Source organism: Corvus cornix, chromosome 3 (genome assembly GCF_000738735.6).
Source record: "Corvus cornix cornix isolate S_Up_H32 chromosome 3, ASM73873v5, whole genome shotgun sequence".
Lineage (NCBI taxonomy): Eukaryota > Metazoa > Chordata > Aves > Passeriformes > Corvidae > Corvus > Corvus cornix.
This window is the reverse complement of record NC_047056.1, coordinates 36,367,621-36,391,861: the sequence shown is the minus strand read 5'-3', so window position 1 is coordinate 36,391,861 and position 24,241 is coordinate 36,367,621. Positions and strand designations below refer to the sequence as shown.

Sequence of the window (24,241 nt, the reverse complement as noted above, 5' to 3'; positions counted from 1 at the left end):
CTGAGGAATTTTGACAGGCCAGAGAAATGGGCTTGCAGAGTTCAAAGGCGAACACAAAGAGCAATACAGCAACTCTGTGCAAGAGTGTAGATTTGGCACCAAAATGGCTGGAAAGCAGCCCTACAAAATGTGGGGGTCCTAGTGGATGAGGTGAACACATGTCAGGCAGCGTATCTGCATGTGAAGAATGCCAGTCATAGACAGGGCTGCGTTAGCAGCAGCATAGCCATACAGGTCAAGAGAATGATTACTCCCTCCATCAGGCACCTGTGAGACTGCATCTCAAACATGGTGACCAGTTTTGGACTCCCCAAATCAAGAAAGACACCAGCACAGTGGAGCAAGGCCAGCAGAGGGCCACCAAGATTGTCAGGGACTGGAACACACAGCATATGAGGAGAAAGACTTCCCAGCTCTAAAAAAAAAAACCACAGCTCAAGGGGATGATATTGCTACCTACAACTGCCTCTTGAGAACCTGTAGAGGAGACTGAGCCAGGCTTCTTAAGAGGCATACAGCAAAAAAACACAGGGTAACAATAAACGTGCAACAGTGGAAATTTCAATACTCTTTTTTTCCTGAGGGTGGTCAAACACTGCAACAGAAGTGCACAAATACCGGAGATCTCCAACCTTGCAATCTTGAAAGTATTCAAAGCTCAACCACACAAAGCCCAGAGCAGCCTCTTATAGTGATCCTGCTATAAGCGAAGGGTTGGACCAGATTGCTTTATACTTTCAACCTAAGTTTTATCCCTCCTTTCCTTAAAAAGCTTCCTTAAAAAAAAAAGTCAAAATCTTTTTGGACAAAAGTTCAATATTATCAAGAGCTTCCATAAAGTATTTTCAAACAGACCTCACAATTAAGTTCAAGTGCAGGGCTCTTGTAAGTAGAGAGTTTCACTTGCTCTGTAAATCTTTAGTACAAAACTGTCATAACAGTGGTAAAAAAATATGTCCTCTAGACTTTTGCACTAGCTACTAACCTTCAAAAAGCCTGTCTACAACCTTTTTTAGACTATCACCTGACACATCATCATATTAACCAATCTTACAACCAGAAGTTCAAAAAAATAAATTACACGCAGTCAAAGGTACAAAAAAGAACTAGTATGCAAGACAGGAAATAGCCAAAAGAGCAGTCTCTTATACTTTACAGTAATCCTCAGCCCACAGGAGTTTGTACAATAGAAAGTCAATAATCTCTATAGATTTTAAATATATATGTAAACATTTAACTTACTATTATATATTATACAAAGAATGTATTCTATTTTCAGTTATGACTGTCCAATATTGTCAGTTTCAGTAGGGTCACAACAGCATGTCCAGTTCTTCTCTCAGGCACATTTTTTTTCAGTCTAATTCACACTGATATGCCACCAACTAGTTAAAATTGGGAAAAAGTAGTATTTTTTCCAGTTTAAACTATATCTTTGAACAGAAGTTAAAAACAGCTTTAAGACACCAGTTGATAGGTTTACTAAAATTAGCAGGCAATACATCTGCCTGTAATAGCATGAGACTAGACCCAGTGAACCAGGAACATAGGTTTGGAGGGGACCTCTCAGCAAAGATTTCTGGGCACATAAGACACACCAGTAAGTCCAAATATGTCACCTGAAGTCTGTGTGTTCGCCACTCCTTTGATGAGCTTTGCTTTGTCCAACATTAAAGCAGACTTCCACATTTCATCACCAGCTGCCTCCAAAAGAGGCTGAAGAAGCAATGCTGTGACACTTCAGTGTATTATTGAGCTCCAGCTGGTTGATGCTGTACTCCTTCTGGTGACCACTTCCAAAACTGTACTAGAAAGGTCCCTTTAAAAAAAAAAAGTTCTACTCACACAGATGGTAAATGCACAAAATCAAGCTGTTGGAGCTATCCTGTTGCCAACAAGTAAGAACACGAGATGTGAAAGGAACACCCAGAGTTACTGGAGAGCTATCACAGGAATTCAGGCCCACAAAGCATGCCTGTTACTGAGATCAGAATTCCCTACAGGTTCCAGTAAGAAGCAGATTTTTGTTTCTGAAACACCACTTGTTTTCAATTACAGCCATCTATACCTTCTGCTAACGTTTTTCCGAGATGAGACCTTGTACCTGACGGTATATCCATCTTCAGAGCAGAGCTATGACAGACTTGCTGAACTCAGGATATTCCAGGAAATTAATCTCTCTTCAGCTTTCCTTCTGTTCAGCACCTTATTCTTCAAAAAAAAGATACCTGGAAAGAAATAAATTAATTCCCTGCTGTCCTAAATACCATCGCCACCATGATCCTAAGAAAACATGGATGAACACATCTTGATGACTGAAGTTGGAAAAGTTGCATTCCTATACAAAACAGAAAAAAATTGATAGAGGATGGCAAAACAGAAGCTCTGTATAGGCAAGCTCCCTCTAGGAGCTAATTTAGGTGTCCCAGGTTGGGTTCTGACCCAGATCTCACCAGTTCAGTCCTTGACTGCACAGCAGCAGTGTCCAGATCGGCACACCAACTACACTGACAATGGATGACTCCACCTTCTAGGCGTGGTAAAAGAAAAAGCAATTCCAAAAGCATCTGGGCAGCCTCACACAACATACAAGATACAAGGTATTCAAAGAGGAAATGAAACAGGAACTAGCCTGTCTACTCCCTGTCAATGTTAGAGACGTGACCTCAGAAGGATCTTCCAGCCCTGTAAATTGTCCTAATAGTCATCCATGGGAACTATCAGTGGCACTCATTTCAACAGCTGTATCTAAACATCCACCTTCTGCTGCACTTGATACAACTGCTTTGGTTTGTGAAACAGTCCATGTCCTTTCCATCTCCAGCTCCTACACCTGGCTCCTGCCAAGGTTGTAGGCAGGCATTCTCATGAATCCAGAGACTCAGTTTTCCATTTTCCCATGCCAATATTAAGCTGACTGAAATAGATTTACCTTAATGTGATCTCACAGAATAACAGTTATATCTACCTGAAAAAGTCTCTCTACAGAGTTAGGAGAAAATCCTTAGGCTGAGAAGGGCCACAGGAACAACAAAGCCCACTGCATATGGAAGCATGCAGAGGCACTTTGGATAGCACATAACAGATGACTGGTCTTGTCAGTCTGAAGTTGCTTCCTCTACATCTGTGATGATATCTCATGCAAGCAGGTAAAGAAATTTTCGTGAAGCATGAAATGCTGTAGGTATCCTCTAGAAATACTTTGAGCATCATAGCCCAACAACTGTCATAGTAGGAAGGAAGATGAAAAAAGCCCGATGATTTTACTGGAAATTTCCCCTTCATATTAGTCACTCCAATAACCCTTGCTTTGCTGATAGGAATGAAACTGGACTCAGAGTACTATGAAATACTAAAATTGTGTAGCAATTTCTCTGTCCTTCAAGACTGTGGATGTATTTGTACCTAAAGCCCCCACTGCTCTACCTTCTATCTTTCTCAAAGAACATACTGGCTTAGGGCTTAGCACTCCAAGGGAACTCAGGTTAACTTCTCTTCTTATTACACAAGACACGTAGGAACCTAGTTTAGCTTGTGGATCCACAGTTAGATGAACAAGGACAACAGTACAAAGAATTAGAAGGGTTTAGGAGGGAAAAAACCTGATAAAGATGTTATGAGACAACAAATAGTAGCATTGGCAATATCCAATGATCTCTGTTCTCAGATGCAGCTTTGGAAAGGAAGTGGCAGGATGAACTTTGTTGTTGGAGTATGACTACTCAGGTGCAGAACTCTATAATCACACAACACCCTTCCACATTCATTTTTACAGGTTCGAACACAGGAAAACACAATTTATTTCCTAGCCCTGATTATCTTGCTCTGGAGACTAGAAGCAAGACAGACTACACCCTCCTTACAGCTCTCCAAAAGCAACACCTGTAACAGGACAGAAACACTTTTTGTCACTGACTTCACCTGAAAGTGGAAGGACAGCAGTAGCTGCAAACACCTAAAACTTCACATTCAACTTGATTGACACCCTGCTGTGCACCTCCTTCCCCCCATATCAAATGGGGTCTTGAAACAAACTAAGGTTGGACCCATCAATAAAAACAAGAGTAGAATTAGAGAAATTTCAGACTCACATTAAGTACTTAAAGCTCAGAGAAAGAATATCAAAGACTGGCTAAGTCACCAGCTACTAAAGAGACAGAGAAAAAATTCTCCAACAAGATGGGTGTTTCCTTGCTGCTTATAGCAGTCAGATACAATCCTGAACCTCAAACACAAACAAGCAGAAGTAGCACAGCCATGCATACTTATATTAAAAGAGAAAACATAATGCAAATACAAGAAACCAGAACAGAACACAAGCACCAAATCTTACTCTCCTCAGTTACTCAAGGTGTCAGAATTCCATGTCTGTTGCAGGTTTGAAATGGGTGCCGGGAAAGAATATCAAGCCCTACCTTGGACCACCACCAACAGCCCCTGAAGATACATGAAAAAAATGCAGATAACCCTGACACTGAATCAGCCAAAGATGAGACTAGTGCCGCCTGGAGGCGACATCAACACAAAGTGACAGGCAACCGAACATCTAATTTGCAGCCCCTCCAGACTGTTTCGGTTTAAAATCCCCCTGAATCCCTCTGACCCCTTCCCTTATGGTTTCCCCGCCCAAACAATCCCTTACTCTTCCTATACCCCATATGTACCTTCCTGTTTTGAAAAGGGGGATGGAAAAGGGAAATTGATAAAGGGAGAATGAACTTTTCCAGTTTCAGGTATTCTCGAGTGATTTGACCTTTCAGTAATCTTGCCATGATCCTTAACAACTTTGCTTGAGACCCTTACAGAGACACCAGCCCCAACTCCCCCATGGAACCTGACACCTGTCACCCTGCCGTCTCCTAGATGTCCTTAACCTGAGCAACTACACAGAGAGACTGCTGTGGCTATGGATGCTGTGGCTGATAAGAGCATGGAAATAGCAGCCTCAGTAGCCCAGAAAGGCCCACCGCACCCAGCACCGCTGAAGGAACTCGGGACTTGTTGGGACATTGGGAACTCAGGGGAGGGGTTGCCTCCCTCCAGAGGCTTTGCAGGTGTTTCTGGATGTTCTGCCATCCGTTCATTGTTTGAAATACTGCCACAACCCTGGACCGCCACTGTTAAAACCAAAATATCCTTTCCTTGCTCATAGAAAGGGGAAGAACAGTTCTCACCTTAGTTAGTTCCAAGTAATAGGGGGAGGCCTTCTTCTAGAGTAAATTAGGGGGAGACGTTGTGGTGGCTAAGTCCACTTTACGCCTCCCAAGTTACCCTAAAAGTGGTCTCTCCCTACAACACTGTGCTAGAAAGTTCTCCCTTTGTCTAGATCCTTCTGGCCCTCTCCCCCTCCCATTCCTTTTCCCATTGGCCCCTGTTAACTCACTCAACCTTGCCTCTGCCCCCTAGCCCTCAGACCATTGGTTTTGGATGCTCTGCCCACCTTTGGGAGCTCTTGGGATAAAACCAGTGCGGGCTTTCAGTTCTGGGTTCTTCTCACCTCTGCCACCCTTCAGGTGTGTTGCCATTAAACACCTCGGAATTGCAATCAGAGAGCCCCTCTCGCCTCTCTGTCTCCAGTTCATGCACAGACTGTGGGTGTGAGCGGCTGTGCACAACCACCTGTGAAGGTGACATCGTGTGCACGCGCAGGTGCTGGCAGAGCCACCTGAGCGTGTCCATGAGGGACCCAGCAGGGACAAACATCGATCCGCCAAAGCTCATTCAATACATGTCAGACTCTGTTCTAGGCTAAACTCAAAAGGTGACCAGTGTAAATTAAGAATAATTCCTCCAAAATTAGTACAGCAGTAATACTCTAAGGAAAACAGAAGTTGACTGATATTATGGGATATTCTGTTCAGGTAAGGAAATCCAGCTCATAAGTAATAGAAGTCTAAACATCCACTGAAATCTTACTGTGAAAACAAGAAGCTGTTTTAAAAAAATCTCTGAAAGTTTCCAAATACAATTTTTTCAAAACACTTGCAAGGAACAACTTTTTATAAATCTAACATACTGGACTTCTTTGAAAATAAAGAAAACACTTACTGTGGTTGCATTTGCTGAGTTAACCCAACAGGAGGCTTCTGCTTGATTGTGAATGCCATCTGAGTCATAGGGCCAACCTTTGGTGGGACCTGCACCTTCTGAGAGAAGGACTGCTGGGCAGCCTGCTGGGGTATGGGCCATGGGGGAACAACAGGGCTCCGGCCTCCAGTGGAAGATGTGTCTTGCACAACTGTATCCTCACAGGAATTACCTTTTGTTCCTGGTTTACACACACAAAGCTGAGGTCGCAGGCACATCCCTCCATTTTGGCACGGCGGTGCACAGTTAGCTAAGAAAAGACATTTTAAAAAGTACCTTTGAAACAAAGCGTAAAGGAAAATGCAAACCCTCCCCACAATAAAAAAAGGTATTAATTGTTAATGTTAATTGGAGTACGAGAAAGCAATATTGCTAAGCTCCACAAAAGATAATATGCAAATTGGTATAGCTTTTACTGATTTCTTGCACAACAGACATGTACAACATTTGAACAGCTTCAAAAAGTAAAATGTTCAACCTAAACAATAGGAAATGCACTAGTTAAATCAAGAAATATAGCATTATTTCAAATCTTCCTCCTTTCTTCTCAGTATTCCTCCTCCTCATACTTTAACCACCCAAACTGCATCCAATGAAACAGTATTACACAGATTATAGAATTGTACAGATCCAGGCTGGGATTCATTTTACAGTAGTAAAATGTACATATGCTGCATAGGTACCTAGAATGAATCCCTACTGTCACATTATAGATCACCAAAATGATGCAGAGAAGCATGAAGCAATTCAACTCTTCCCCATCTAAAACCCAAATGACACTCCCTGCAGCAGCCCCACTGTAACAACGCAAGAGACGTGAACTGCTGCTACAAAGACATTGCTACACCTAGGAAGAAACAAACAAGTGCTTGTGATTATCCCAGACCAGCTTCCATACGTTCTTTGTATCATCAGTAAAAAGGGATCAGATTCTTCAAAATACAATTTGCCTTCAGAGAGGATTTATTACACTGCTTTGTGTTGCTCTATCTAGTGACTACAGAGGGAGTCTGAATAACCAGCCTAGCTTCAACACCCAGCTTGTAGACCTAGTACTGCAGGATCAATTCCACTCTGAATGAACAAGAAACTTGGAGAAGCAGCATATGCCATCAAAAAAATGGAGGGGGGGAAAAAAGCAAAAGCAATTGCTGATCATATATATACACAATACTGCAAAGGCATGTCTGATTTGAGGATTTATTCTGGATGCTTAAATTTACATCACAAAGATGGCAAAACAAATTAATTCTCTAATCCAAAGGACAGAATTTAACATTAAAATAGGATTCTGGGATAGCCAACAAAATAAATTCTTCATTAATCACATTAAAGATGGCACACAATGAAGCATGTATAAAAAAAAAAAAAACCCACGGCTGAGCTACTTTGCTCCTACAAACTAAGCATATTTTTAATATTGTTAAAGATCCTTTAAAATTGACAAAATTATATGCCAGGTGATAATTTTTTTACTAGAATAGGTAAGATCATATTTTAAACTATAACACGGGATTCTGCACCATATACAGATACATCCAACTGCACAACTATATTATTTAAAGTCAGTCCACAACCCTTGTCCAAATAAATTAGAGTACTTGACACTTCAGTCAAGTTCTAATACATACTTCTATACATAAAAATAAATTAAATGCCCAAGACTATATATTAATTAACTCATTAGGATGGGACTGTGTTAGTTTGGAGGACTAGTTTGTCAGCTGGCAGATGTATCATATACACCAACTGCACAAGGCACCAGAATTGCCCTACAACTTAAACCTGAGTTTTCCATGGGGTTTTTCTCACATATACTTTCCCCTCCATGTGAAACTTACCTTCTTTTCAATAAAACTTAGCTAGGCTACCTTATTTGCATATTATGCATCTCCCTGACAACACAAAAATAATCATTTGCTCACTTCTATTTGTTTATTTTTGAGACTCGGTCTTGTCTTTGACTGCTGGAAGACTGAAGACCATTTTCACTGTAAACTTGAGAAGGAATTTGCAACAAGCATGTGCTGTAATATACGAGCCAAGTCTTCGTTGTGCCTTATTTCTAAAACTTAGATTTTGCTAGAAACAGTGAAAGCTCATTTATATGCACATGACTGAAATAAATAATATCTTGGCAAATAAATTCAGGAGCCTAAAATTCTAATTGAATTTCACTGGCTTTGGAGAGACTCTTAAGACCAGAAGAGTGATGCCATCACCTGGGTCATCTGTAGGAAATGTGCAAAAATCACAGTAAAGAATTTGGGCACAGCTGAGAGTGCTTTAGAAAAGCATCTCAAAAAAATTCTTAAAAAAAAAAGCAAGGCTTTCAGAAGTCCCATTTTTACATTAAAAAAACATTCATACTGAAAATGTATTTCTGGAGGTTTATGGACATGCACCTGTAGTAACCACTAAGTTTCTCGAGAAGTTATTTAAAAACTGATGACTCAACACAGAAGAAAGCTAACAAGACCACACCGAAAGTCAGTATGACAAAATATCCACTCTACTAGGACGCTGATCACAGCATACCTCCTACCAAAAGTGACGTAACAATGTATACATACACAAAAGACAACCCTGAAAAATCTGCAACTCTTTTTCCTGTAGTTAAGAACCAAAGTTGTGCTTCAGAAGCCTATGAAAGCTTGAGTTTCTACTTATTAAAGAGAAGGTAGCAGTGAATTTAAAACTATAAAGCTGAAAACAGAACCTGTTTCGAAATTACCTCACCTTTTTTGCCCACACAGACTTGAATATTCTTACTTCACTGACAGCAACGTAAACCCTGGAAGTTTGTACACATATTACATGTACATGAAGCAAATGCTCTGCAGCAAAACAAACTGCCTTACTCTAACTGGCCTTTAACAAAACAAACCTCAGGAGATCCAGCACTTAAGTTATAAAACAACGGTGACAACAGGTTGAAAACCCCATCCATTAGATCTTCACAGCAAGGAACCCTTTGACTGAAGTCCTTCATCAACGTTGCGTAATAGAAGATCACAAAACTGGATAAAAGATCACGTTTTTAGGAAAGAATTAAAATGAACATTTTAATTGCCATAATACAGCAGTTTAGTTTCTAAAATGTCCAAGACAGCTGTAGTGTGCCAAATGAATGACCTAATTATTTTGTTTGAAGACAACAATAATGGCCCATAAAACTGAAAACACCAGTATTTTCCATAAAGCTACGCTTCCAAAAACTGAAGCGTGGAAGTATTAAGTACAAAACTGAAAAGCAGGCCAATATACTGCTGTTAAAGGCAATTGCCTTGGTCCTATTCAATTCGAGGAGGTCATGACTGGAAATTCAAAACGGAGCTTGGCAAAGATGCAAAATAATGAGACTAAGCTTTGTGGTCAGATTAAAGATCCACTTAGAACAGTCTTCCCCCTCCATTACTAAAGTGGATGTTTAAGGACAGGGTGAGACACAATAGAAGTTTATATCACTACAGCTTTTAAGAATTAGAGGCTCAGCAACTTCCTGAGCAGGAGTGCTGGTTTTGCATTTAGTAAGTCTCAATAGATTTTTCTGTCAGAGGTTGAATGATCTGCTCTTTGAGCCACTTCGCTTCAACATCCAAAACTTACTGTGCCATGGAAGTTGGCCACACTGAAAGGCCAGGCACAGACAATATAACCAACCTTCCCTCATTTTCCAGAAGTGTGATTTATGGTGAGCTTGACCTTGGCTGGATGCCAGATGTTCACTATGCTGTTCTATCAGTCCCCAGATAGACAGGGGAAAGAAAATAAGATTGAAAACAACTCGTAGGTTGAGATAAGGCAGTTTACTAAAGCAAAAGCTTGCATGCGCACAAGTAAAGAGAAGAAAAAAAAACAGGTTTATTCTTTACTTCCCATCAGCAAGCCATGTTCAGCCACTTCCCAGGAAGCGGGGCTTCAACGTGTGTAGGGGGTGCACCAGAAGGCAAATACTGTAAGTAACAAATGCCCTCTGTTTCTTCACCTTTCCTTAGCTTTTCTATCTGACCTGATGTCATATGGTATGGAATATCCCTTTGGACACTTTGGATCAGCTGTCCCAGTTGTGTTCCCTCCCAGGATCTTGCCCACCCCCAGCCTATTGATGGAGGGGGGGAATGTTGAGAGACATCACTGGTGCTGTGCCAGCACTGCTCAGCAATAGCCAAAACCCTGGAGTGTTACCAACACCTTTCTAGGTACCAACGCAAAGCACAGCGCTCTGAGGGCTCCAATGGGAAAAGGAGCTCCAGCTCAGCCAGACCCAACACAGAGAGGAAGGAACAAGAATTCTTTTGCATCAGTTTTGTGTTTTAAGACCATGCAATCTGTATCTACTAAAAATAAAGCCACAGTGACACATTTGCTTTGGAAGTACTTAAATCACAAAAAGCCCATCACAAAATGCTCATCCTTTTGATGCATCTTTCCCTAATCAACTACTGCTCACCACTCTCTCAGGCAGACTACTACTGGGTTTGACAAATGCATATCAGGCCTGGTATGGTTGTATTTGTGACATTCTTTCAGAAAGCAAGGGTAAATTAATATTACCACTAGGTTTAAACACACCCCTTCCAAAACATCCTATGTTGGTTTGGGACTGATCTATACATACACACTTTTCAGTCCATGTGTTCATGTCATTACAGTTAAAGTGTACAGAAATATTTGCAGAAGCAAGACCTAAAATAAAAAGTTCATAATAATTTCAAAACACATAAATATTTTAAAACTTCTATATATACAGAATGTATTTGTTTTAATACTTTATAAATTCAGCATAATTTATTATCTGGAATCAGTAAGCATAAAACATTGTCATGCATGGAAGGAGTTTAGATTAAAACTTCTCTTTTGTCCCTTCAAATGAATCAAAACACAAATATAACTGACTCCACTTGTCCTAAAAATGTGTGTAATAAATTAATATTAAACTAATGCTAATTCTTGGATTAAGATCATTACAATCTCATTCCTATGCTAATCACTTATTTTAACTTCTTCAAAAGTAACACCTTATTTACAAGTTTATTTCCCTGTGGATAATAGAAATTCACAAAAATGTATTTTGCAGTGAGAAACTCACAGTAAAAGAATTTGAATGTCCCAGAAGTTTCCTGCACCCAAGTTTCTAGCCTTTTAGCCCTGGCTCCACCATTAAGCATTTCCTTTAACAAGCAACTGCTGTTGGTTTGTACTTAAATGTCCACAAACATTTTTCAATGTCATTCCTGCATTTCTAATACTTCGACACAATTACACTACAACAGTGTTGTATTATGCTATTTCTAATGCACCCATCCACCTGATTTCTTTCTTTTTCCACCTCAAATTTATCTTTTTTTTCCTCCTCTTGAGCACACATAGTAGTCCAGCACCAGTTTAAACAGAATGCACTGACTTCCGACAAATTTCATCACAGTGCACATTGGCACAGTATATAAACTTCTCCCACAGGAGTGCATAAATCCTGTTGGGCACAATACATGCTGGAGGGCAAATAATAGAAAATACAGCAGTTGGAAAGAGGATTTTAAGTATAGAGCTGTTTCAGATTCCAGCATAAAACGGTTGAGAAATGATGCAGGCATCAATTTACAGAAAGGGGAAAAACCAACACCATGACATAGATACATCTGTGCTGAGGGTGCAATGTTCAACTTCCTTTACATGCAACATAGGAATACTGTTAAAGGCATAACAAATACTGCTTTATTTCATTAATTCAAGATTTTTATTCCTCAAGCACACAAGGAAACCAAAGCTCATCTTGGTTGAGTGCGCATCCTAAACAAAAAGCTGTCATACAAAGGCACCTTTAACTCCTGCTGGGTTGAAAGACAGAGTGATGATCCCCCACCGATTCCAGAAGAAAAGCAGTGAAGTGCTTTCCTTGGAAGGCAACAAGCTGTGGGTTCTGAAAGGAAGGAGGCATATTCCAGCTTCCCTCGGAAAAATCTGAATATGGTGCTGACATCCTGAAGAAGAGCAATGTTTTTTAGAATTTCCTGTTCTACAAATTACCCTACTGCTTAGCTCACAACTTAATTTTATGCTTTTATTCTGGATACCATTTTAAGTATTAAGTCATTGTCCAGACTGAGGATGCAACAGCAAAAGCTAACTGAAGCTAATGCTTTTCTGGGAAGCTAGTTCTCTGAGTATCTCACACCAAAGAGGTTTCAAAAATTGAAAAGTTTAACAGAAATACATCCAATAATTCTAAATATTCACTGAGAAGGGGAAGAGAGGAATTTGCAACCAAGGGTGATACAACCTTGTTGTAAGACCATTCCATTTAAAAAAAAAAAAAAAAAAAAAAAAAAGAAATTACCTTATATAATCCTAAGAAATTACATTAACTGCAGAAAACCTGTGTGTCCTCTACACTACTAATGGAGGTAGTATTACAACCATCTGTGTCTTTCTACACAGGAACTTTTTTTTATCGTAACTATATGGTCTTAAGGAATTCTTTCCCTAAATATGCTTCCAATGAAAGCATGTGTTGGAATTCTTTGCTGTCCACTTCAAACCATCAGATTCGTTCCCACACTGGCATGTAAACATGACCTCCAGGAAGGGAGGGAAACAAAACACAATGCTTTTAGCATACTTACTTCTTTTAAAACAAACACACAAAAAACCCCAGTTTCTCTCCTAGCCTAATGGCAACATAAAGTACTTTATTAATATTATTTTCTATGTATCTTCATAGTATAATCTCTAAATGCCAAGACTCACCAGAATTGAATAGCTGCTGTACTCAAACACTTCAAAAGCTTAGCTTCAGCAAAAGGATGCATTATTCTATCAGTAACAAGAATATAACACACTGTATGATACTTGGCATTTTCAGTCATGTTGTGTTTACTGGAGTTTACATAATATAAATAGTTAAGACTATACAATCTGAGAGACATTTTAAAGTATTTAATTATAGCAGACCATAACTACGCATATTCTGACAATACAAACATTTCACATGCTACAAATCCCTTTATCATTCCAGTGCCAACAAATAAAGATAAAAATCATTCACTACAGAATGGACAAAGCCAAGGAAACCACCAGATTCACATGATACACACTATTTTCTCTGATGGAGTGGTTAGCACTCAAGTATGCACTCCTTTTAATTCTCTTAACATTTATCAGTACAGTGCTTACTCATTTTGTTATCATAATAAATATGCAGGACACTGAACAAACTAAGACAAGCTCAGTAAAAAGGCAACTGGAAATACTTAACTGGATGCAGGATTCAGACAACTGAAGTGTTACAAAAAAGAGAAAGACTGGAGAAAAAACTATTAATCACAATAGAGTAAGCAAAACACTAAGTACAATAAAGTTTTCCCTAAATCTAACCAACTCTCAATAATCGCTCACAATTCGGTTGAGCTTCTCTGAAAACCCAGGCCTAAACTGCCACCTAGAGATAATAAAAACCTGATCTAAATTATAAAAAAAAGCAAATCTTGCCATAGGACACAAAAAACTCCCTGTATGCAGGGATTACTATCTGCACTTCACAAAAAAAAAGAACATGCCCAAGCAGCCCTATTTTTAGCTCTGTATTTAAATGAACATCTTGCCTTACTAACATGTAAAATGCTTGTTCCCCCTCTGTGTGCAGTCACAGATGTGGAGAAATGCAAAAGATTTGCTTTCTTTCTATAGTCAATGCACAGGATTTATTTTCTAGGAATAAATTAGGCTACACAAGTACTGCTGCTTTTACAGGCAAAACAAAAATTCAACTAAAAAAGAAACTTCAAACCCAACCCAGTATCGGTCTAACAACTTACATATCAGTTACAGAACAGGGACTGACTTGACAACCTGAACCATCAATAATCTGCTAACACCCAGTACTGCAGAATTTGAGCAAGGAGGCAGCTGAAGGAGGTGTGTGCCTCTCTTCATCCACCCTCCACAACTCCTATAGCTCCCAGGCAATCCAAGCTTGCTTTAAGGCAGGATCAGTCAGCACAAGCAGCCCTTCATGGTGAAGGCTGCACTCTTCTTCTCAAGGCCTCATGGAGCAGAACCCCACCCCTCATTACAGCCCCACTTTTCCAAAGGTTGGGAAGCCCACTGATCCCATACACACACTTTTCCCTGCTCTCTCACTTCACAGGAGAGGAAGGAGATGGGAGCATGCCCCCTCCCAGCTATTCCCCTCTCCATGCTCAGGAAGAGTGGCCATAAGAAGAGAGGTGCAAGACTAGTACTGTAAAGTATCACTTCACTGTCAGTACAAAATTTTGTTCCTGCACATGTGCAGAACCAGACAGTGCACAATTGATGGATGAACCACAGCTTTCCCTGGCACCTACACAGCTTTCTACTCCACTTCCACATTACACACTGAAAAAAACCAGCCAACAAACTGAAAGGGAGGAGGAAAAGAACCCCAAACACCTCCGTTTTCTGTGTTCCTTCTGATTCTCTATTTAGAAGGGAAGCATTCAGGACTTTTCATCCACTGTAGATTTACAACAACTTTACTGCAGGTCCTGCTTCTTTTGTTAACACTAACTGCCACAGTGAGCTGAACAAGTTCACTATCAATCTGTCATCTGCTCCAGTGTGGGAGCACAACATCTTGACAAGCTTCTTTTAAGGTTCTCATTTTTTTATTTTGTTCTGTCTTAATTCTATACACACTTGCAATATTTGTATGAAACAGACTATGTACCATTTTAAGCTTGTTTCCAGTGAAGTCCCAAGTGTCTCACAAAGAAAAGGCTGGGTAGGTTTCACTTCATACTAATTGTGGACTTAAGTTTCCTCACCAAAATGAGGGAATGGCACATGGCATGGTCACATGTGTACAGCAGGCAGCAGTTAACAGCTCCCCCATCTTCTCACAGCTCTTTTACAGCCTCATCTCACAGGAGGGAGGTTGGCTGCCAACCATGGCCAGGGGACAGACATTGTGCTCAAAGTCTGCATTACTGCTGATTCAGGTCAGCCTCTCTTGAAGCTGTCATGCCAGTTGCACTTACAGAGGTTTGGTTTGTGTTGTCGGACCATCTTTAGGTATGTGCACTCTATTTCTTTTGAGATGTAAAGAAAAAAAATATGTCTAAGTAATAAAAAGCTAAACTCAAAACATGAGCACTCCAAGAAGCACTCAGCCTCATACTGGCACTCATTCCACAAGACCAGACTACACCTTGTCCAAAATAAAACACTAAGCCCTGAAACACACATACCGTGGGCCTCAGGTCATCAGACCCAAAGGGTTTTGTCTATAGATCAGCTCCACGCTGCTTGCTAATGCAGACAAAGACAACAAGAATTTGGACCCTGTCATTCTACCCCCCTCCCAAGGGCAGTAAGTGAAAAATAAAGCAGAGTAGAATTACCATCAAGGGCTAACAAGAGTCCTTTCCCACTACAAAAGCCCATCTATTTCCTGTACATGAAATTCGAAAGTTTTATTTACATATTACAGTAGCAAGCACAGCAAAGGCAAAACCAAGCTTCTCAAGCTTTCAGTTTTTCAATTCTGAATTGTTTAAAAACCACATCAAAGGAGAGATTAAAAAGGACTAATGTATAGGTCAGTCACATGGGGTCAAAGCAGTTTGTCCCTTTAAAATTCTGACATTAAATTTTGATTTAGACATAATTTGAAGGAGATTGATACTGCTTTTACTGAGATTATGGTCTTAGAATGAAAAGAAACAACATTTGGGGACAGTATGTTATAGTTAGGCTTTGTATACACTATGTAAATAAATAGAATTTGGTAAAACTCAAAGGCACAAAACGGTTTAAGCACAAGCCTCAGGAACTGGTTGTGACCAGAAAACCTCCAAGAAGCACAGCTGCAAACATTTGAAGTGCTCAGTTCCAATGATCAAAAGTACAGCCCTCCTGGATACCACCATTTCTAAGAGCTGAACAGAAGACAGAAAAAGAGTAGATTCTGAGCAACCAATACTACAGCATTTAGTGATATGGAGTTTTATGTCTAAACTGGAGGACTCATGTATGCTTCTAAGTTTCCAGATCTGGATCCTAACCCTATTTCAGAACAAGGCCTAAACATGCAACCTTTCTCTCACCTTCCCCAAGAAATTCAGAAGTGCAAGCTGGAAGCAACCTGGGGCACACTCCATCCAGGTGATCTAGAATCACTGGTCATGCTGTCAAGTGCCCATGTCCTGAAGGAGACACAGAGCTGTAGCATACTAACTCAGTCACAGCAAGAACTAGAGCTCTGAAAGTTTAGAAAGGAGGTGGCTCAAACTGAACAGCAGTACACAAGCAGAGGACAAGCAGATTCATAAAATGAACAAAGGGGACCCTTCCTCAGGGCAAGTATTTACACAGCTTTCTGGTCTCCTGCCTCTACAGTAGCAAGCATCTACTGCTGTGTATTTTCTTATTCTGAAAGATAAATTAACCCTCAATAACATCTTTATTTAATGTTAAGTCAGGCACGCTTTTTTAAAAGAGAATTAGCAAAATAATCTTTTAATACAAAGAAAAAAGAAAACAGACTGTTTTCTCATTTCTAATGACCTTCCCAAGGTGCCCAAGCACATGACAGTTCATATGTGACCAAACTCCTAGAATTCAGTCCAGTTCCATCACCAAAATACTACTCCTACGCCTATGCATGGAATACTTGCATGCACACACACAACACCTTCAGCTAAGAAAGACTTAAGACCATTTTTATCTTAATTGACAATGATGGCATACCTGGATTCTACACAGACAGCAATTTCTCTCTCTATAGGAAATTTACTCTAAATGTGTTCCTGCAAAATCCACTTCCTCACCTCTTTGCACTGTGAGCCTTTCTTACATCTTCGTAGTAAGGAGCTCATGCCATTAAAAACTGCCAGCTGTCTCCTTCCCATTTTTTTAACCACCCAGTTTACATTGAGAACACTCACAAACAACTGCTATTAATACTCCAGACAAAACATATTATGCATTTTACATGGGGTTTATATTACAAGGCAGTTCTTCTCACTTATCTTTTTAAGATATCAGATTCTACATACAATAGGTAATTTTCTCTTACATTCCCAACATGAAAAACAGCTCCTTGTACCATTAGGCAAACCAAAACAAAACAAACAGCAGAGTATATTTTGTAGAAGTAGTTTAAACTAACAGAAATTTAGTAGTATTTCAATGGGATGAACACGCTGTTGGGTGGTGGGAACTCGTGATTTCCAGCACAGGCCTTCCTGACAGTTGTTATAACTTGTCCAAGACCACATTTAACCTATGGTTTAATTTCCATAAATGAAATAATAAAAACCCCACACTCTCAGCTTTACTTGCCTTACAGACATGTTACAGCGCTAATTAATGTTTCTATAAAGCTCTGTTATGCAACAAGTACTAACAAGGCTGTCTCCAGCCTTGGTGGTATCTTATTACTGCACTTGCACAGATTATAACCTATGATAACTATGACTGGAAGACAATCCTTGTCCTAAACCCTTTCACGTGCTTCTAACTTTCCAATATGTTTACTGCTGTGGTTCAATTTTTCCCACCTCTGTCTTTACCCAAAGGTGGAGGTTCTGAAAGCTTCAAAAAGGTTGGTTTTGATTGTTAGGCATCATATGGCCAGCATAAAGCAATTCTGAATACTTTTACACTGAGTGTTATCACTTCATCTTTTTAATTAGAATGATGCAGCTCTGCATAATTTAAGTCACACTGAGTCTGAAAAAGTTCTTAAAACTTTACAATATAAAACTGAAATATTAGGGACAAAGTGGGGAAAACCCTACGTGCCTAAATTGGATATGGTAGGCACTCTCATACAGTTTACAGAGAGACAGAAGCTCACCTTCTGAGGACTATCAGGCTTCCAAGACAATATAAATAAATGTAAACACAACAGGCAGTTCAGCTTCAGACTAAAATTTTTAAAAAAGGACTTGAAAAAGTTCCCTTGCCTCCTCTGTACAGATGCTGCCCTCTGACCCACTTCAAACACCCGCTGTTGCTGCTACTGAGAGGAAAGCGACGTGGCTGCCACTGCTCCCAGCCAGACCGCCCCCCGCCCGCACGGAAGCCACCCGAGGGAACGGCAGCCTCAGGCGCGAGAAAGCAGGGCTAGCAACCACCACCACGCAGGGCAAAGGGAAGGGAAGGCAGCCTGGCTGCAAGGCCATACCTCTGCCCTTCACCTCTCTGCCTGCGGGTTCCAGGCAGGCTTATTCACACAGGTGCAGCAGAGCAGAAACACATGCTGCTTGTTCCAGCCTGGGCTTACACCTGAGCTAATAAAGCTCGCTGATCAGAGCTGGCTCTCAGCACTCTGGTTCTGGAAGCACGATGCAGACAAATGGAAGTTGGCTCTGGAAAGAGGCAGTATGGGTCTGGGGTTTATTAGCTCAGGCTTTGCACCATGCAAAAGGATAGAATCTGGCCCTAGAGACTAAATAGCTTATTAAAGTGACACTGAGCCTGAGCTAATAAAGCCTGACACAACCAAAGTGACTTTGTATCAAGTCAGCTCAGGTGTGCCAGCATCTGTGGCACAGTTAATCCACTGCTGCAACAGCAACTCAAAACCAACGGAGCCCCCTATCTGAATTTTAAAAAATCACTTAATTTTACAGGAAACAAAGGGGTTAACTGTTGTTCAGTTATAGGGTTTCTTTTCTTCTGAAAGGAACATCAGGAACTTCCAGAAAAGGTGTTATCTGGCTTTTATGACTGTGAGACTAATCTTCCATAGCTGAATCAAGTCAATGCTATCTCATGGTTTAGCCTAAGTTACAAAACAGACAACTTCAATACATTTAGTGCTTCCCTTGGCCTGCCAAGAGAGGGGTGAAACTGAGAAAATCCAAGCCAAGTGTATTCCTCCACTGCTAGAAGGAATCAGAGAAGCATCAGAGCAGGGAGTAAAAATATTTAGAAGAGCCTAATATCAGAGGCACAAAATGAGAAAGGTGGGGGGATTTTCTCCCTGACCTTTCTTTAACTCTGTCTCTGCTACTCCATTCCTACAGTAACTGTATGAGCTAACCAAGTAATTTATGGATTTAAATTAAATTCAACAAAGCTAACCCACAAAACTCCAATTGTCTTAGTCCTTACTGAAGGTAAGATGAATGATAATCAGAAAAGTGAAGACGACAAAACTTAAAGGACAAAAAGCAAAGAAAATTACTTAATTTACAAACAGAAAACTAACCTGGAAATGAAAGTCACTAGAAGACAGAGAAAAAGCCATAAAAAACGAACATTATTTGGGATTTGTTCAAAATAGTGAAAATAAAATTGGTTGAAAAAAGCACAATTACAATACATTTTTCACTTAATCTCCTGAAATTACTAAGAGGTTTTTTTCATTTTGATTAGGCTTTAAGCTAAGGTAGGTGTTTATTAAGCTCTGCAATTAGCCTCAAAATACCACTGTAAACTGAAGGAAATCATTCTAGTACTTGTAAGGTGTTAAGTATAAAAAGTGACTAACCTAACACAGCAGCATGTATTTGAAAATGTTAACTTATGAGAGTACGTTAAATACACATCTAGGTTGGTAGGGAAATCGTGAAGTTTTGTCTTTAACTACTGTCATAAAGTCTTTGCTTCTTAGCAACAGGTCCATGCAGGTCAAAGGTACTTGACCTTAGTCATGATTACAAAAGTGATTGCTCTCCCTATTGTGAAAAATCCCACACAGGGACAAAAGCCACTAAAAAAAAAAAACTCTTGAAAGCATTGTTTAACTCCAACTCTCTCAGGGGCAGTAATCTGTCCTGCTGAACTACAGCAATATTCCAAGATCTGCCCAATCTCACTGATACTCACAGGGGTTTCCTGAAGAGCTATGCCACTCCAGTCTTTCCTGACCTCATGACATCACTCCAGTTTAGCCATTTGCAATCATACCGAATCTTGCCTAAAGTAGCAGAAATTCTTCCACTTTCCCATTACAAAGGACAACCAGCGTATAGCAGGATTGACTCGATGAGTGTTATTTTATGCACATACTTTGTGTTTCTAATTATCCCAGTAAAGGTACATCACTCTACAGCACTGTCACCAAACCAACTTCTTTCACGTTGTTCAGTGGTTCAAAAATTCTATGCCCTAAGCATGGGATCACTCACATGGGCTACGTGGTGAAGGGAGAGTTTGAGTAAACGGCGATTCCTTGCTCCCCACCTGTGCTCCTCTGGTAGACTCTTTACCCTGTTAAGTCCTCCATTCTAAAAACTCCTAAAAACCAAGCACTGATGGGGAGGGGATGTTCACACACACAATGGCTCCACAAAGCTCTCTCCAAAAATGTCACCACCTGCGCCGAGAATAAATATGAGGCACTATTCATCTTTTACCGAAGGTTAAGGTTAGGAAGGAGGGATTTAAGGACGGAAAGAGTGTTAGATCTGTCCTGTGGGTTCCGTAGCTCAGCCAGCACCTCTTTGCCCACAGACGAACGCAGCATCCACCACCAGGTGCCAGCGCGGTCCCCTCGGGTCCCACCACATCTTCTACCACACCCCCCTCCCGGACCGCACGGCTACTCACGTTTGATGCACCGCTGGGAGCCCGTGGCCTTGCTCCAGCCGTGGCAGCACTGTCCCCCGCACACATTGACCCTGCGGGAACAGCAAACAAGGACCAGTGTCCGGCGGGGTATCCCCGCTCCCCATCCCGAGCCAGGCCAGGGAGACAAAAGGCGGGAAGAATTAAACCTCCCGATTAAACTCGACGCCTCGCCGGGCGCGGGGCCCGCCGCGACTCCTGGGATGGGGGGGAGCTGGCCCCGGGCCCGGCCTCAGGTGCCGCGGGGAGACGGCGAAGAACCGCGGGCGTTCGGTGCCCGCGGCGGGGGTGCGTCCAGTCGGGTACCGGGACCGGGCAGGTAACGCCGCGGTGCCCCCGGAGCCCGCCCCCCCCCCCCCCCCCGAGGGGACAACAGCGGCCGCGACGGAGATGCTGGAGGTGCTCGGGAGCTGCGGTGGTACAGCGGGGGCGTGCGGGATGGGAGGGCGCCTTACCCCGGCAGCGGCGGCAGCTGGTGCTTCTGGCGGAGGGGCAGGGCGGCGCTGCTGTTGCCGTGGGGGCCCGGCGGCGCTTTGGGCCGCGGGCCGAAGCGGGCCGGCTTGACGAAGGAGGAGGCGTGAGCGGCGGAGTTGGGGTGGACCTGGCCGGAGGGGCCCAAGCGGAGCTGGACGCCCGCGCTGCCCGGCTTGCTCATCCGCCGGGTCCGCTCCAGGGGGCCGCTGCCGCCGCCGTAGCGCGTGTTCAGCTGCACATTGAACGTGCGCTGCTGCTGCTGCTCCCCCCCGAGGAGGGTCGGGCGCTGCTGCCGGCTGCCAGAGGAGCCCCCCCGGCCGGGCTGCAGGACGTACGTGATCCTCCTTAGCCTGCCCTTTTCGGAGGCTGCGAGCCCTGGTGACAAAAGTGCACAGGCAGCGAGGAGGAGGAGGAGGAGGAAGCACCGTCTGATCCGACCCATTTCCAGAGCGGGAGCCCCTGCAGCCGGAGAAGTTCGCGGACCCGTGGTGCAAGGGCTTCCTCTCCGCCAAAGGACGCGCGTGTGTGCGACCTGCGCCCGGGGCGCGGATCCCTCCTCCGCTCGCTGCCCCCCAACCTGGTCCGGGCGGGGGGAAGAAGGAAAAAAAGCCTCAGGATCCTCCCGCCCACCCCCCAAACTGTTAGGAAAGTTCAGCAAACACTTCGCCCCGTGGAGCAGGAAAACATTGTTGGAAGAAAGGAAGCGGCGGGTGCGAGCCGAGCTGCGAGCCGGAGCGGGAAGGGAGGAGGAGCAGCAGGGGAAGGGTGTTTGCTGGAGGGGGGTGGTCGCAATGGAGAGCAGATGTCTCGGTTGCCGGAGCTGCCAGGGGTCTGCGTGCGTGTGTAGGAAATGGCCCTTGAGTCGGTGCGGGCTGCTCCGAAGCCCCTCTTTAAGGGTTTCCCTGCGAGCGAGCGTGTGCGGAGGGGAGGGGGCGGGCGGAGGGAGCCCCTGCCCCGGTGCCGGCCCCGCGCAGCCAATCTGGGGCCGCCGTGACGTCAGGGGCGCTCCCGGGCGCGGGGAGGGGGCCCGGCCGGGGCCAGGTGACCGCGGACGGGGCGCGGGGCGGCCGCGGCGTCCCGGCCTCGGAGCCTGCGCCCCTAAGGGAGCCTCGAAAATACCTGTTTGAAGCTAGGGGCGCCGGCTTGCCTTCTGCCAGGGACCCAGCCCGCAGAGCTGCCCGAGCGGTTCGGGCAGCGTACCTGTACTTTGATAATAGCTGAGCCTTTCTGTTCTACTTTAATAGAGGTGAGGCTTTAAAGCCCCAAAAGCGTAGTATACGTGCTTCACTCTGTAGGTGGGAACTCGAGGAAAGCACATTCCACCGTCTCAGCCTAATGAGAGCCAGAGGTTGCTCTTAGCAGAAAGCAGGATTAGGAGGGACCATGTTCTTCATTGTTTTTCTTTATGTTCGTAAAGCAGTATATATTATTAAAGAATGAAATACAAACCACAATTGTACACTGGTAATTAACATATAAGCAAAACTTCCCACATTTTTCTCCAGTGGGTCTTAACCAATCTCACCCTCTAGCACTGTAAACAAAAAAACAAAGTTCACAAAATAACCCAAAGGTTACATCTTTTAAAACACTCAGAAGCTGATGTGTCCGAGTTCTTTCCAAGAAACTTCGTGGAGAATCAGTTTGCAAATCCAATAGCTTGGAATTCAGGTCTTCCTCCCAGGGTTCTTCTCTGCTCTTTTCCAAAGCGTTAAGGACACTGACCCTGGCTCCAAACTGACGAGATTTTGCTCTTCAATGCTCTTGGCACAGCTATACAGCCGGCAAGGGGTGCAGGAGGGTTTTACATTGACTCAATTCTAGGCAAGAGCTATGTGTAAGCAAGGAGCACAATGGTCCCTTCCTCCTTAGTTCTCATCTATTTAAAACTGCTCAAAAATACATAGATGTTTTAAATAGATGAGAGATTGGAGCTTGCTATAGCTACATTGTAAGGGATCCACATCAATGTTAAAGGCTTCTGCTTTTTGTGCCTCCAGGGGTCTGAATTAAAACCCAGAGCTTGAAAAGAAAATGCCACAAGTAGTTGGGTATTCTAAATCCACAGAGGGTTAAATGAGAATGAAACTCTTTGATGCTTCAGAGAAAAACTGAGATAAAGCCTAAAAGTTTCAGAGCCCCAGTTTGAAGTTAACTGGTAAGTTAAATGTGAGACCACTGTCTCTTCTCGTAGCAAACATATACATCTATTGTCTTTTTAACTTGGAAGGCTTTCCCAGCAAGTGAACTGTTCAGCCTTCCAAAGGCTAATTATTGTGAATTCCAACTATGCTAAGTGTTTTTACAGTATTTAGGGAACAGAAAAATACCTTGAAACCAGTGTGGGGAGGTGAGGACTGAGTAAGTAGAGAGAAACTGATGTGCTACTCAGGATTGTTGCTCTGCACAAGGCTGCTCTCCTTCAGAAGTTTTCCAGAATGAGATCACAACTCCGTGTGTGGCTGGGTTTGTTGAACAGAGGGCAAAAACTGCATCATTCCACAGCAGAAGCCAGTTGCTTTTAAGAAACGTGAGGTTTAAGTCATGTCAAGCAGGGGGCAAATGTGGTGTTTTACTGGCTACTGTACAGCAAATGGTAAGGAACCTCAAGGGAAATATATTCACAAAGGTGGATGCCTTGCACAGAATCATCAAGGTATAAAAACATTCTTGAAAAATTGAAAAATGAAATTAATTGCTAGAGGTCAAGCACTCCTCACAAATTTACATGGCAGATCTGATTTTCAGTGTTCTCTCTTTTTTTTTTTTCCCTCCAGGAAGGAAATCCACGCTTTTCCATTTGTCTGCTATCTGGTTTTGGTTCCTCCGTCCCTCCCCCTCCTCCTCCTCCACAAGTCTGGAGGGTCTCGGATGTTAGGGACCAGGTTTGGCTGCAGTAACACATCAGGTTGGCCACAGAAGTTTTAACAGCTAAAAGAGAACTTCAGTGAACCACCATTGCAGACTAAAGCTCAGCTCAAAATTTCTTCACATGTAGAAGTTTCTGCTTCCAAAGGACAAAAAGTGCATCCAGCACCAAACAGCCAGATGCTGGCCTTTTAAAATCAAGTCAGGTGGCTACTAAAGTTCTGAGGATTCTTTAGTAAATGGTGTCACT

The 24,241-nt window shown here is 42.6% G+C and overlaps 1 protein-coding gene across 6 annotated transcripts in view; it reads right to left on the bottom strand.

Annotated features, from left to right (window-relative positions):
• Positions 1-22,101, bottom strand: part of LTBP1 (latent transforming growth factor beta binding protein 1) — a 191,993-nt gene extending 169,892 nt beyond the window's left edge. For 5 of the 6 annotated variants that reach the window (XM_039568826.1, XM_039568825.1, XM_039568827.1 and 2 more), the window contains exons 1-3: positions 21,105-22,101; positions 20,632-20,702; positions 6,049-6,337 (exon numbers count right to left, since the gene is read on the bottom strand). In XM_039568826.1, coding sequence (XP_039424760.1) covers positions 6,049-6,337; positions 20,632-20,702; positions 21,105-21,565 — 821 coding nt within the window. In that variant the 5' untranslated portion in view covers positions 21,566-22,101. The remainder of the gene's footprint in view (positions 1-6,048; positions 6,338-20,631; positions 20,703-21,104) is intronic. The other variant, XM_039568824.1, reaches the window with a different exon arrangement.
• Positions 22,102-24,241: the final 2,140 nt, after the last annotated feature.